The 15,133-nt window shown below is 37.5% G+C and overlaps 1 protein-coding gene across 3 annotated transcripts in view; it reads right to left on the bottom strand.

The window, feature by feature from the left end:
* Nucleotides 1–1,043: 1,043 nt before the first annotated feature.
* Nucleotides 1,044–15,133, bottom strand: part of FER (FER tyrosine kinase) — a 453,694-nt gene continuing 439,604 nt past the window's right edge. For all 3 annotated transcript variants that reach the window (XM_086685926.1, XM_086685760.1, XM_086685844.1), the window contains 2 exons: nt 6,572–6,694; nt 1,044–5,173 (listed from right to left, as the gene is read on the bottom strand). In XM_086685926.1, the coding sequence (XP_086542052.1) occupies nt 5,028–5,173; nt 6,572–6,694 (269 nt within the window). In that variant the 3' untranslated portion in view covers nt 1,044–5,027. The remainder of the gene's footprint in view (nt 5,174–6,571; nt 6,695–15,133) is intronic.

Here is a 15,133-nt window from a genome sequence, read left to right on the forward strand (position 1 = left end):
GCGGCTGATCCAAGTGTGCTCTCTTTTAGGAGACCACGCCCTGTTGCAACTAAGGATTTCTAACAAAGTATGAGATACTTTGAAATTCATACAAAGTATGAATACTCAGTGGCCTTAGTTTAAATACATAGTAAATACAACTAATGCAAATGTAAAGAGACTTTGAGTAGTGTCTTTGAAATGTGTGAACATCTATGACCAAATCCTAGTCAGCAAGACCATGAATGCAAGTGTCACCCAAGCAGCATCATCTCTGAGTTCCACATGTAAAACTGCTCCAAATGCAAGGGAGAGGTGTTCGCTTTGCTCAAACTAAGGCCCTGTACACACTGGTAGGTGACCTCTTTTGCTTCTTTTGACTCCGGTATCTTTTGAATTTTCTGTGGAGAAGCATCTAGCCTAGGGGCACTGGTCTCAGACTTTCTAGTGACACTGTCCAGGTCTCCATTCGGCTTGACTCAACTCCGCACTCTCTGTTAGCCGCTGCATCATTCTGCCTGAGAATAACTGGCTCTTTCCTCTCTTGCCTTTGCAGATGCTCACCTCAGCTCCTTATTCACGGACATACTATAGCCTATGCTCACTACTTCTATGCAGTTTAAAGTGACCGGAATTTAGTTCAGCAGGATTCTTCTACCAGCCAAGACTCTCAGTTCTTATTAGTGAGCTAAGTGAGTCTTAATGTCTATACTCAGCGATCCAGAATTTAATTTTTGAATCAATAGGAGGCCGTAGACTGGTTTTCAAGGGGTAATAAATATTTCCTTAAATTGAATTATGACTGAGATATATAGTTTATATACCTTCGGTATTATAGCATTATTCTTGAAAGGAGAATTTTATAGGACTCAAGACTATCAGTACCTCCTTCAAGGAGATGATCTTGTACATGAGTATTTTCCTGTGCAGAAATGAATATGCAGTTCTGGATTCTCCCAAATAATATAGCATCAGATTTGATGTGAAACTAATTGAAACAGAGAAAAATAAATAAAATTAAAATATTTAATAAAAATTTTCTGGTATGCATAAGCAAATCAGAGTTAGTAATAAAAGAGGTAACTTTATTTTAATGGTAAACTTTCATGCTAACTTAATAGTATAATGGAAATGTAATATAAACTCATTTTTATATAAAATCTTTGTTTCCATTTAATTAACATATTAATACATAAAGAAGACGGGTTGTTTTCAATGTCTCCCCCTTGGTTGCTCTTTTTGTTTTGTGCTATTCTGTGTTTTGTGTGAGGGTTCTGACCTAAATACAGAAGTCAGTCTTTACATGACTCAGAACAGTGCTTATGGACAATCAGTTCTGTTGATAAGAAACATCTAAAATACCAGTGGTGTGATCCAGGGAGTATGTGTAAAAAAGAAGAGGGCTGAGGCAGGGAGCCTCTTTTCAGATGATATCAATCTCCTCTCAGACAACCCATGGTCACAAAATAGTGTCCACAGAGAATACTAACTAAGGCTGGCAGGAACACTCCCAGAACATCTGATGACTCGCATGAATTCATGTTCAAGTGGAGTGCCTGAGATAATTCTGAATGACAGCAGTGTTCTGTCATTGAGTTTTGCGTTGTAATTTGTATGTTTATCCCACTAACTAGGTGCTCAGTGTGGGGCGTATATTATAATGAAAACCCTTTCTTCTTGACACAATCTCACATAGTTATTTTAGTGGTATTAGCCAAACTTTATATAAAACTATATGGCAAAACCAAAATAGGATTAGAACACAGATGGGAAAACTGTATTGTGGCTTAAAGGAAATTAAAACTATTTCAATAGCTTTTCTTCTAAACATAACCTACAAATGAAAAACAGTTGTGAAATGTGCACTGAACAACAGCTAGTACAGTTAGGTTCATGGTCTATATTGATCTGCTAGTTGTTTCAATAATATTGTATTTGTGATAAAATGGTGAATTATGGATGAAGAACTTTATTGCCTGTTTTAAATTTGGGAGGCAAAAAACAAATGATTGCTTGAGACCTTTCACTGGAGACTCAGTGGCAGGATGGGCTGAAATGAGGCCTCTGGTTTTAAAAGTTTACACAAAACCTATTAATCCTTTATTATTATCTTCCTGGAAGAGAAAACATATTGGCTTTGAGAAATAACCTTAGATTGTATGGAATACAAAATTAATTTTAGGTTTCAAATATTGGTAATAAATGTTAATTTAACACTAGAAGATTTGTTTTCTTGAAAAATGATGAACTACCTAAATATTTGTCATAGTTTCCTTAGTGATTCAAGACAGAAAAATGCGGGCGAATCAGGATGCCTGGGCTTTTATGTCCCCCCTCCCCCACTTCGTGCTCATAAACTGAAGGAATTCTGACAGGAACTGTATAGGAATGGTAGATGCAACTCCTGGAAAATCCATTAACAACACAGATTTGTGACCTGGCTTAATTACATTCCATCTAGTGGCAATTTTGGTTACTGTTTTCTTACTAAACAAGTTACAGGGTTTTGTGCATTTCTTAAGCCTTCTTTCCCTCCATCAACTTGCAAATTCAGAATAGTATTTGTATGTGTGCTTTCTGGGTATGGATTAGCCTCCTAAAGTACATAATTCCAATAATTATCAGTGACAGAAGGGATGAATAAATTATGCTCCAAGCACAACAAAATTAACAGTAAAAAAAAATGGTTTGCATAAGTTTTTCTTAATGCATGTGCCTATATTAAATTTAATATTCTGTACAACTGATCCTGAAAGACTCCCAATGTGTTATTAATCCTGAACTATACCACTGCCTGCTTTGGGACAAAGAATAAAATAGAATTTAAATGCTGCAGATGTCACGATGTTTTGAAAAGCTTCTTTAATTTAAGCACAGAGTTATGATGTGAATTGCAAATTCTAACAGCCTGGATGAGTGAAATATCAATGCCATGTTCATTCTTTACACCAGAATGCAAAGATTAAGCTTCGGGTCTTGTTCACAAAATTAAAGCCAAAACCGTCATTCTCTCTCCTTGCTGAGAGCTTAGCACTGAGGCTGCTAAGTGCTGAGAGGCTGTTTTCTTCAAACAAAGAATATTATGAAGAGATTCATTTGGAAATACTGACAAAGGGTAAAAATGTCCCATCTTACTCTCTCTTTTGAAGGCTGGCAAGTGCCTGAAGACCACAGCACTTAATTAATGAGTCTGTGCTTTGATTTGCCACAGTATATGCCATCAAAAGAAGCTTCCATTTACTTATCATATTTGACAGAAGGGAAGACAATGCTGACTTTTAAAAAGTTGCTTTGTATATTGCAGTGTATTTTTGAGGGCAAGTTTATTACGCTTTTGTTTTAGTCTGGATGTAGTAACTATTAAATGTGTATGAAACTTGCAAGGAAATTGAAATGATAGACACAAGCCATTTTCTTCTCTTCAGTATTATCCTTTATACTCTTTAAAGTACGGGTTCTGTGCCATGATCTTCATAGGCAGTGAAGAGCCAGAGAGGGCAGGAGGAATTTTCTCTCCTATAAGCTCTTCCAATGGATATAATCAAATGATCACTAAGGTGCTATTTATCTGGACACAGGCCTGGGCACTTATTAAAAGCTCCCAAGCCGCACTGACCCCTGAGAGTGACCATCTCTTACACACATATTTATCCTGAGTGGCAACTATTTACACGACATGGGGTAGCTTCCCTGGATGTAGCTAACATTCAGCCAGACAGAATCTTGCTTTTAATTCTGTGTCACATATTATGCACAGGAAGCATCTCCAGAACTGTGCTCGCATACCTGTCAGCTAAGATAAGGATTTCCAGGTAGCATTATAAGGGTAAATGAACGGGGAAGGGGAACAGGAGGGCTGTCCCTCAACTTATTAACTGTTACTCCTGCTTATTGGTTGTGTGTGTGTGTGTATGTGTGTATAGCACATGTTCATGTGTGTACACACACAAATATGTTTATGAACTAGAATCATGACATTCTTTCAGCCCTGGAAACTGACACAAGCGAAGGGAGTGCAATTCCAGGATGCCTCCTCTGAGGTGAAGGTACATAACCAAAAGTAGGCTGTGATTACTGTGGACTTGTGCTTCGGAGTTTCTCGAAACAGTTTTTTGTTGCCATTAAGAAATCTCCAACTATGAACTTCTGAAAAACATTCCTTAGAACTTTTCTTGTGAATTTAGATCATAAAATGTGTGTGTGTGTGTGTGTGTGTGTTTGTAAAGGCATAACTCTGATCAGAAGGCAGATTTTCTATTTTCCTCTTGTCTTAGATTGCTAGTCTAGCTGCTCCTTCCTCCAGACCTCCCTCCCATTCAAGCTTCCTTCATGCACGACTCTCAAAAACAGCCTATAAAAGCTGCTGCTTCAGGCCTAAGACTGTGTTCTCTGGGGACATCTTGTGCATCACTGTCCAAAGCCAGGACAAAGGAGCTGGGAAATGACTACCTTACTAATAATACAGGAGTGTGATGCTGCTCACACTGTACTTATTTCTGGCCAAGAAAGAAAAGAAAAAAAACCCTAAGAGGTCCAACTAATTCCCAATATAAAATGATGTTTACAAATAGAATCTTGCCTTGGCAGAGCAAAGAGCCACCTTTGGTTGGAATGTATCCTGCGAACATGGCATCACCAATGCTGCTTTTAGCACCGATTGAGTAGGGTCAGTGGCATAGGACAGTGGCCCATGAACTGTGCCTGAAGTAGAGAACCTTTGAGAAACATCAGTGGTCCTGGTGTGAAAAAGCTCTGACCTTCCCTCACACTGAGAGTCTGTGCTTATCTATTTACAATGGCCTGAAATGACAGGATTGCTGTGGTGAGCACATAAAGCCCTTGGTAAGAGTGTCTGTCTCTTGAATACATTTGCCTTTGCCCTCCCCCCCACCCTTTTTTTGTAAGTGGCGCATATTTAAAAAACAGTTAATAACAAAAACCACCTTAGAAAATTGTTGCAGGTAATGTGGTATAAACTCAACGTTAACAAGAAGAACAATGTCACTCTGCTGGAGGACCAGGTCCTGAAGCCTGTTGGCACTGGTCCATCACTGTGTGATTTTCCTCTTGATGACAGCCAGCTCTTTCTGAAGGTCACTGAACTTGGGACGGTTTTCAGGTTTATAATCCCAACACTTCATCATAATTTTAAAAATGTCCTCTGGGCAATGCTGAGGGGCTGACATTCGGTATCCTGAAGACCCAAGAGGAACAGAACAGAGAATTTAGGATGGAGAGAAGATACAAATGTTCACACAGGGCATTATGCAGCTTGGAAACTTGAATACTTTATATTGTAAGTGAAACAGAAACAAAAACCCATTTCAGGGCAAGCTTTTTTTTTTTTTTTTTTCTACAAGGGATGCAGAATTCAGTATTACAGAGCCATCAAATTATCTTCTAGCTTGAATAGGTTATTTTTCATGCGTTCATTTGTCACAACGTCTGAGGTAAGATAAATCACATACAAACATGTATTTTAGTTGCTCTAAGTATTTGCTTTTGCTTTTAGAATTTGCTTTTAGATGCTGTGGGCAGAGTTTTAAAAAACCATCTACACAGTCCAGGTTTTTGAAGATGAAGAAAGAATGAGGATTTCATAAACACTAATTTAAAAGTGAAAGAAAAATGAAGAGGAGTTCCATTCCTGCGCAGCCCGAGAAGAATCTTTAATTCAAAGCTGTCTGGCAGTGTGCTCAGCAGCACGTATGTGCCTGTGTGTGTTAGCTCAGGGAGTTAGATAGCTGTGAGAGGAAAGAAGGGAGCTGGAAAGGCCTCCTGTGCCCAGCCTCCTGGAGAGGGGCCTAATGCTAGGACATTACCAGTTTGTCAAAAGCATTCTCGCTGTTGAGACCTGTAGACTATGCAAGTCCATGCTAGCATGTCACCATCACCGGCTTATTCCTGTTTCTGATTTGAGAACCCGTATGATTTTTTCAGAAATGTTACGAAACTTTTAGGGCCACCTGGGTGGCCTAGTAGGTTAAGCGTTTGACTTTGGCTCAGATCATGATCTCACAGTTGGTGAGTTTGAGCTCCACACTGGGCTCTGTGCTCATAGCTCAGAACCTGGAGCCTGCTTCGGATTCTGTGTCTCCCTCTCTCTCTCTGCCCCTCCCCTGCTTGTGCGGTCTCTCTCAAAAATAAACAAACATTAAAAAAAAAAAAAAAGAAATGTTACAAAACTTTCAAAAAGTTCTCTCTAAAGTCTAACTACACTTCAATTTACAATACTATTGATGGTGTTTATTTGGAACGGAAGAAAAAATAGGAGGTTGAGGAACACTATTTTCCTTGAAGACAGTGAATGGCACCCCCTCACAGACGTCATGCCAGGCAGGGGGAATGGAAGACAAGCCTACAGGTGTATTGTAGACTGTTGGAATCTTTAAACGTTTTTTGTTGTTGGTTTTTGTTATAAAAGAGCCACACCATCCATGGTGCACAAAAGCAGATTTAATCCCACCTCTGCTGTCTGTTTACACCAAGTAGCATATACCTTCCCCCCGCTAGGAAAGCCACACACAGCATTATCAGCACTGCCCTGGGGGCTGGATGTGAATGCTGGCTACTACCCGGGTCATTGGTTTACCTCTTTCCACTTGTTCCCGTGCTTGCTGATTTGTCATTCCAGGGTATGGGCAGACCCCTAGGCTGAAGGTCTCCCAGAGAAGGATGCCAAAGCTCCACACGTCACTCTCAGAACTGTATCTCCCTGGGGGGTGCACAAAACCATAACCAGGTAAGTGTGTAAGCAGGTGAACATTTCCAGTGATGCATGTCTTTGTCAGTCACATGTTCGCATATTTAAACTTACCAAAGGAATGCAGTAACTAATGATCTTATTTCTGCACTAGTTTTACTTTCCAGGACTAGTAGTAACATTACCAGCTAAATGAATAGCCTTCAGGCTGCTAGTTTAACAAAACCAGCTTTGAAATCACTTAACCCCAACCAAGAACAAATATTTAGCCAGTACGGAGGTTAACTGTCCCTGTGGTATCTAAATGAGAAGGATGGTATATGTATATATATATATACATATATATATATGCGCCTAGGAGATTAAGTCAGATTTCTGCAATTTTATCTTGTGCCTGCCTTATTTTCTTTCCATTAAGATTATAAACAGACTAAAAGCAATAATGAAAGTTTTTTAACTTCAATTTTTTTTTTTTAATTTTTTTTTCAACGTTTACTTATTTTTGGGACAGAGAGAGACAGAGCATGAACGGGGGAGGGGCAGAGAGAGAGGGAGACACAGAATCGGAAACAGGCTCCAGGCTCTGAGCCATCAGCCCAGAGCCCGACGCGGGGCTCGAACTCCAGGACCGCGAGATCGTGACCTGGCTGAAGTCGGACGCTCAACAGACTGCGCCACCCAGGCACCCCCTAACTTCAGTTTTTTACTTGTCACTATTTACAGATATTCCTACATCCTTAAAAGTCTCATTTTCTCCACTGTTTCATTTATGGAAAATACATTTTTTTCCTGTGTATTTTGAATAGGGTAGAATTAACATAGCTGGCTGATAAAAACAACTTCTTTAAATTACATGGTGCCTTGTTTTGTCAAAATATCTTGGTGCACCTGTTTTACTGAGCTACATGAGCCAAGCTCTTCGGGTTTTTGTTTTTTTTTCTTTTTTTTCTTTTTTGGTAGTCTTCTAGAGAAGCATGGAGATAAAAGCACATGATACATTCTGGAGATAGATGTGAAATCAAGGAGGGAAACAGGAAAATCCTTTCCGTTCCCCAAGAGGCTAAGAATTTAAAGATTTTCACAACATATTTGTATTTTTAATTTTGTATTTTAATCTTACATAGAGTGCATGTACTTCCACAGTGAAACCCCATTTGCAGTGGTGTAGAAGGATCCTTCAATGATTTCATCTCTATCCCCTTTGGGAGCTACTTGCCTCAACTCTGCCTCTCCAGGTTTATAAATGCCCCTCTGCTAAAAATGTCTGGTTACTTTAAGGCCTTTTCTCTTTCTTGAATGAAGTGAAACGAGAATGAGAGTATGCCTGTGCTTTGATAACTGCTGTTACGTCAGAGTTTAGTGTGTACTTGCTGATGATCCCCTCCAGCTGTGTGAATTAGCTTCCTTCTTACTAGAGCATAATTACTATGCTGTTTGGTAGAAAGATTAGTTTTCTTGTCTGCATATCAACTCTTTTCATGTTTGCCATCCAGTAATTTAATACTTTTCATGAAAGTCATTCAATGACTACAAGTTAAAATTAATTCTTGAAGAAAGTAAAAGGTATACAGAGCCAAATTCTTTCTTTTTGTAAGACAGTATCTGGGCAGAGATCAAGAAAGGCATGTTGTACGTAAAACAAGATCAGGCTCCAGAAGTGAAAGTTAATAACCTAATTCTGTAACCTTGACCTTGAACCTGGTTTTGCTGGATAATTTAAATTTATTTTAAAATACATTTTTAATTTATCTGCTTATTTTAATGAGGCATAACTGATACACATTATATTACTTTCAGGTGTACAACATAACAATTCAATATTTGTATATATTGCAAAATGATCAATACAGTAAATCTAATTGACATCCATTCCCATACTTGGTTACAAAATTGTTTTGTGAGGAAAACTTTAAAGATTTACTGCCTTAACAACTGTCAAATGTGCAATACAGTATTATTAACTATAGTCACCATGTTGTGCTTTATATACCAATGATTTATTTATCTCACAACTAGAAATTTGGACCTTTTGACCCTCTTCACCCATTTTACCCATTCCCTACTTCTGGCAACCACCAATCTGTTTTCTGTTTCTATGACCTCGGTTGTCTTTAAAAATTTCACATGAAAGTGAGATCATACGGTATTTGTCTTTCTCTGACTTGTTTCACTGAGCCTAAGGAGCTCAAGGTCCATCCATGTTGTTGCAAATGGCAAGATGTTATTTTTTATGGCTGAATAATATCCCATTGTCTATGTATACCACAGTTTTTTTTTAAGCATTTATCTGTCAGTGGACACTTTGTTTACATATTGTAGCTATTGTAAATAATGCTGCAATGAACATGGGGGTGTACATATCTCTTTGAGTTAGTGTTTTCTTTTTCTTCAAATGAATACCAGAAGTGGAAATGCTATGATATGGTAGTCCTATTTTTAATTTTTTTCAGGAATCATCATATAGTTTTTCATAGTGGCTACTCTATATTTCCACCAACAGTGTACAAAGGTTGCCTTTCTTCACATCCTAGCAAACGTGTTATTTGTTGTCTTTTTGATTATAGTCATTGTAACAGGTGTGAGGTGATCTCATTGTGTTTTTTTATACAATGGTATTACAATGCTATTGACTATATTCCCTATGCTGTACCTTTCATCTCTGTGACTTACTCATTCCATAACTGGGACCCTGTACCTCCTACTGCTTTTCATCCATTTTGCCCATCCCCCAAACATCTCCCTCTCTGGAAACTAACAGTTTGTTCTCTGTGTTTATGGGTGTTTTCCTGCTTTTCTTTCTTTCTTTCTTTCTTTCTTTCTTTCTTTCTTTCTTTCTTTCTTTCTTTCTAGATTAAACAAATAAGTAAAATCATATGGTATTTGTCTTTCTCTGACTTATTTTACTTATCATAAAATACTCTAGATCCATCTATGTTGTCACAAGTGGCAAGCATATATATATATATATGCACACACACATATACATCCATCTCTTCCACATCTTCTTTATCCATTCATCTATCAAATGCTTCTTTTAACATTTAAAAAAAATATTTATTTTTGAGAGCAAGAGAGACAGAGTGTGACAGGGGACAAGCAGAAAGACACAGAGAGAGGGAGACACAGAATCTGAAGCAGGCTCCAGGCTCCAAGCCGTCAGCACAGAGCTGACGTGGGGCTCAAACCCATGGACTGTGAGATCATGACCTGATCTTAAGTTGGACGCTCAACCAATGAGCCACCCAGGCGCCCTCACTTAGGTTGCTGTATACATTGGCCATTGTAAATAATGCTGCAATAAACACATATATTTTCTAATGCATATATCTTTTCTAATGAGCATTTTGCTTTTTCTTGTGATAAACAGTAGTGGGATTAATGGATCATATATTTTTTAAAATTATTTGAGGAACATTTAAACTGTCTACTACAGTGGCTGTACTAATTTATATTCATTCCTACCAACAGTGCAAAGGGTTCCTTTTTCTCTACCTTCTTGCCAATACTTGTTATTTCTTTCTGATTCTAGCCATTCTTACAGGTATAAGGTGATATATCATTGTGGTTTTGATTTACATATCCTTTATTAGTGATATTGAACATCTTTTCATGTGTCTGTTGGCCATTTGTAGGTCTTCTTTGGAGAAAATGTTCAGGTCCTCTGCCTATCATTTAATCAGATTGTGTGTGTGTGTGTGTGTGTGTGTGTGTGTGTGTGTGTTGAGTTGCATAAGTTCTATATGTACTTTAGATATTAATCCCTTATCAGATATCTCATTTGCTAATATCTTCTCCCATTCAGTGGGCTGATTTTTTATTTTGTTGATGGTTTGCTTTGCTGTAAGGAAGCTTTTTATTTTGGTGTAGTTCCAATAGGTCCCTTTTGCTTTTGTTTCCTTTGCCTGAGGAGATTATCTATCTATCTATCTATCTATCTATCTACCTATGTATGTATGTTGCTAAGGCTGATATAAAAAATATTACAGCCTATGTTTTCTTCTAAGCGTTTTATGGTTTCATATCTCACATTTAGGTCTTTATTTTGAGTTTATTTTTCTGTATGGTGTAAAAAAGTGGTCTAGTTCATTCTTTTGGCTGCAGCTAGCTAGTTTTCCTGGCCCCACTGATTAAGAAGATGGTCTTTTCCTCATTGTCTCCTTTGTTATAGATTAATTGACCACATAAACATAGGTTTATTTCTGGATTCTTTTCTGTTCCATTGATCTATGTGTCTATTTTTGTGCCAGTACTATAATATTTTGATTACTGCAGCTTTGTAGTACATCTGGGAATCTGGGTTTGAGATACTTCTAGCTTTGTGCTTCTTTCTCAATATTGCTTTGGCTGTTCATGGTCTTTTGAGGTTCCAAACAAATTTTAGGATTATTGGTTCTACTTCTGTGAAAAATACTATTGTTATTTTGATAGGGATTGCACTGAATCTGTAATATTGCTTTGGGTAGTATGGACATTTAACAATATTATTTCTTCTAATCCATGAGCATGGTATGTCTTTCCATTTACTTTTGTTATCTTCAATTTCTTCCATCAATGTTTTATAGTTTCAGAATATAGATCTTTCACTTCCTTGATTAACTTTCGTTCTAGGTATTTTATTATTTTAATGCAATTTTAGGTGGAATTGTTTTCTTAATTTCTCTTTATGTTACTTTGTTGTTAGTGTATAAAAATGCAACAGATTTCCAGGGGCGCCTGGGTGGCGCAGTCGGTTAAGCATCCGACTTCAGCCAGGTCACGATCTCGCGGTCCGTGAGTTTGAGCCCCGCGTCGGGCTCTGGGCTGATGGCTCGGAGCCTGGAGCCTGTTTCCGATTCTGTGTCTCCCTCTCTCTCTGCCCCTCCCCCGTTCATGCTCTGTCTCTCTCTGTCCCAAAAATAAATAAAAAACATTGAAAAAAAAAATTAAAAAAAAATGCAACAGATTTCTGTATGTCAATTTGTATCATGCAACTTTATTAAATTTATTTATTCTAATAGTTTTTTGGTGGAGTATTTTGGGTTTTCTATGTATAGTATCATGTCATATGTAAATAGTGACAGTGACAGTTTTACTTGTTTGTTACCAACTTGGATGCCCTTTCTTTTTTCTTGTCTGATGACTATGGCTAGGATTGCAGTACTATGTTGAATAAAAGTGGTGACAATGGACATCTTTGTCTTGTTACGTATTTTAGAGGAAAAGCTCTCAATTTTTTATCATTGAGTATGATATTAGCTGTGTTTTCATATATGGCCTTTATTGTGTTATGGTCCTTCTACACCCACATTGTTAAAAGGTTTTTTTTTTTTGTTTTTTTTTTTTAATCATCATCATGAATGGAGCTGAATTTGGTAAAAGGCATTCTTTGCATCTACTGAGATGATCATGAGTCTTATCATTTGTTACTGTGGTGTATCACATTGATTGATTTGTGAATATTGAACCATCCCTGCACCCCTCGAGTAAATCCTACTTGATTGTAGTGAATGATCCTTTTAATGTAATGCTGACTATGGTTTGCTAATGTTTTGTTGAGGGTTTCTGAATCTTTATCAGGCCAGTAGTTTTCTATTTTTGTAGTGTCTTGGTCTGGTTTTGGTATGAAGGTAATGCTGGCCTTATAGAATTTCTTTTCTGTTTCTTGGAGTAGTTTGAGAAATACAGGTATTGATTTTTACTTAAATGTTTGGTAGAATTCACCTGTGAATCCATCTAGTTCTGGACTTCTGTTTGTTGGGAGTTTTTTGATTACCAATTCAATTTGGTACTAGCAATTGGTCTGTTCAGATTTTTTATTTGTTCCTGATTCAGTTTTAGAAGATGATCTGCTTTTAGGAATTTATCCATTTCTTCTAGGTTGTCCAATTTGTTGGCGTATAATTTTTTGTAGTATTCTCTTATAATCCTTTGTATTTCTGTCATCTTGGTTGTTCCTTCTCTTTCATTTCTGATTTTATTTATTTGGGGACTTTTTTTTCTTGATGAGTCTGGCTAAAGATTTGGCAATTTTGTTGATCTTTTCATAGAAGCAGATCTTGGTTTCATTGATTCTTTGTTTCTATTGCTTTTTAAAGAAGCATAGGTCTTCTTAAGGAAGACCTATGTCACTATAAATTTCTCACTTAGAACTGCTTTTGCTGTGTCTCATTGTTTTCATTTTCATTGTCTACGTGTATTTTTTTAAATGTTTATTTTTTGAAAGAGAGAGAATGAGAACAGGGGAGGGGCAGAGAGAGACAGACACACACAGAGGATCCGAAGCAGGCTCTGCACTGAGAGCGGAGAGCCCAATGTGGGGCTCAAACTCACAAACCATGAGGTCATGACGTTAACTGAGCCACCCAGGCATCCCCTTATTGTCTCCATGTGTTTTTTTACTTCCTCATTGATTTTTTTCATTGAATCATGGCTTGTTTAGTAGCATGTTGTTCAGGCTCCACATGTTTGTGCTTTTCCAGGTTTTTTCCTGTAATTGATTTCTAGTTTCATACTGTTGTGATCACAAAAGATACATGATATGGTATCAGTCTTCTTAAATTTATTGAGACTTGTTTTGTGGCCTAATGTGATCTTTTCTGGAGAATGTTCCAGGTGTACTTGAAAAGAATGTGTATTTATTCTTTTTGGATGGAATGTTTTGTATACATCTGTTAAGTACTTTGGCCTACTGTGTTATTCAAATACATTGTTTCCTTATTGATTTTACGCCTAGATGATCTATCCATTGATGTAAATAGGGTGTCAAAGTCTCCTACTGTTATTGTATTACTGTCAATTTCTCCCTTTATGTCTGTAATATTTGCTTTATGTATTTAGGTGCCTCAATGTTGGGTGTGCAGATATTTACAACTGTTATATCCTCTTGTTGGCTTGATCCCCTTATTATTATATATTGTCCTTCTTTGTCTCTTGTTATAGTCTTTGTTTTAAAGTCTATTTTGTCTTACATAAGCATTGTCCTTTCCTATCACAATTTTCTTCTAATTATGGCCTTTTCTCTTCCTCTTAAAGAAGTCCCTTTAACATTTTTTTGTAAGACCAGTTTAGTGATGATGAACTCCTCTAAATTTTGTCTGAAAAACTCTGTTTATCCTTGAATTCTGAATGATAACTTTGCCATGTAGAGTATTCTTGATGGTAGGTTTTTCCTTTCAGCACTTTAAATATCATGCAATTCTCGGGGCGCCTGGGTGGCTCAGTCAGTTAAGTGTCCGACTTCAACTCAGGTCACGATCTCGCAGTCCGTGAGTTCGAGCCCCACGTCGGGCTCTGGGCTGATGGCTCAGAGCCTGGAGCCTGCTTCAGAGTCTGTGTCTCCCTCTCTCTCTGCCCCTCCCCCATTCATGCTCTGTCTCTCTCTGTCTCAAAAATAAATAAACGTTAATTAAAAAAATATATATAAAAATAAAAAAAAATATCATGCAATTCTCTTCAGGCCTGCAAAATTTCTGTTGAAAAATAAGCCAATAGCTTTATATATTACATGTTGTTTTTCTTTTGCTGCTTTAAAAATTCTTTATATTTAATCTTTGAAATTTTAATTATATGTGTCATGGTGTGGATCTCCTTGGGTTTATCTTGTTTGGAGGTCTCTTGCTTCCTGAACCTGGATGTCTGTTTCCTTCCCCAAGTTAGGTAAGTTTTCAGCTGTTATTTCTTGAAATAGATTTTCTGTCCCTTTCTCTTCTCCTTCTGGAACCCCTATAATGTGTTTGTTCACTTGATGTTAAAATCAGGGTTACAATCCCTTAACCTATCCTCATTTTAAAAATTCTTTTTACTTTTTGCTTTTCAGCTTGGGTGCTTTCCATATTGATGATCTGTTCTTCTTCATCTTCTAAACTACTGTTGATTCCCTTTAGTGTATTTTTCATTTTGGTTATTGTATTCTTTGACTCTGATTGGTTCTGTTTTACATTTTCTATTTCTTACTGAAGTTCTCACAAAGCTCATTCACTCTTCTCTAGTCTGGTGAGCACCATTTGAACTCTTTGTCAAGTAGATTGGTTGTCTCCATTTCATTTAGTTCTTATTCTTTTCCTTTTTTTAAATGTTGATTATTTTTTTTTTTTTTAAGAGAAAGTGCAAGTAGGGGAGGGGACGAGAGGAGGGGAATAGAAGATCTGAAGTGGGCTCTGAGCTGACAGCAGAGAGCCCAATGTGGGGCTCAAACTCATGAACTGTGAGATCAAAGTCAGACGCTCAAATAACTGAGCCACCCAGGTTCCCCATTTAGTTCTTTTTCTGAGGGTTTGTTTTGTTCTTTCATTTGGGTTATCTTCCTCTGTCTCCTCATTTTGCTTATCTTCCTGTGTTTATTTATATGAATGAGGCAAAATAGTTATGTCTCCTAAATTTGAGAAAATGGTCTTGTGTACGGTCATTCCCTGTGTAGACTGTGTGTGCCTGGTGACTCTGACTGGCTGGAGCGTTGGCTGATGTGAGCTGGGG

The sequence above is a fragment of the Puma concolor genome, chromosome A1, assembly GCF_028749965.1.
Source record: "Puma concolor isolate L17-30 chromosome A1, mPumCon1.1.hap2, whole genome shotgun sequence".
NCBI classification, from domain to species: domain Eukaryota; kingdom Metazoa; phylum Chordata; class Mammalia; order Carnivora; family Felidae; genus Puma; species Puma concolor.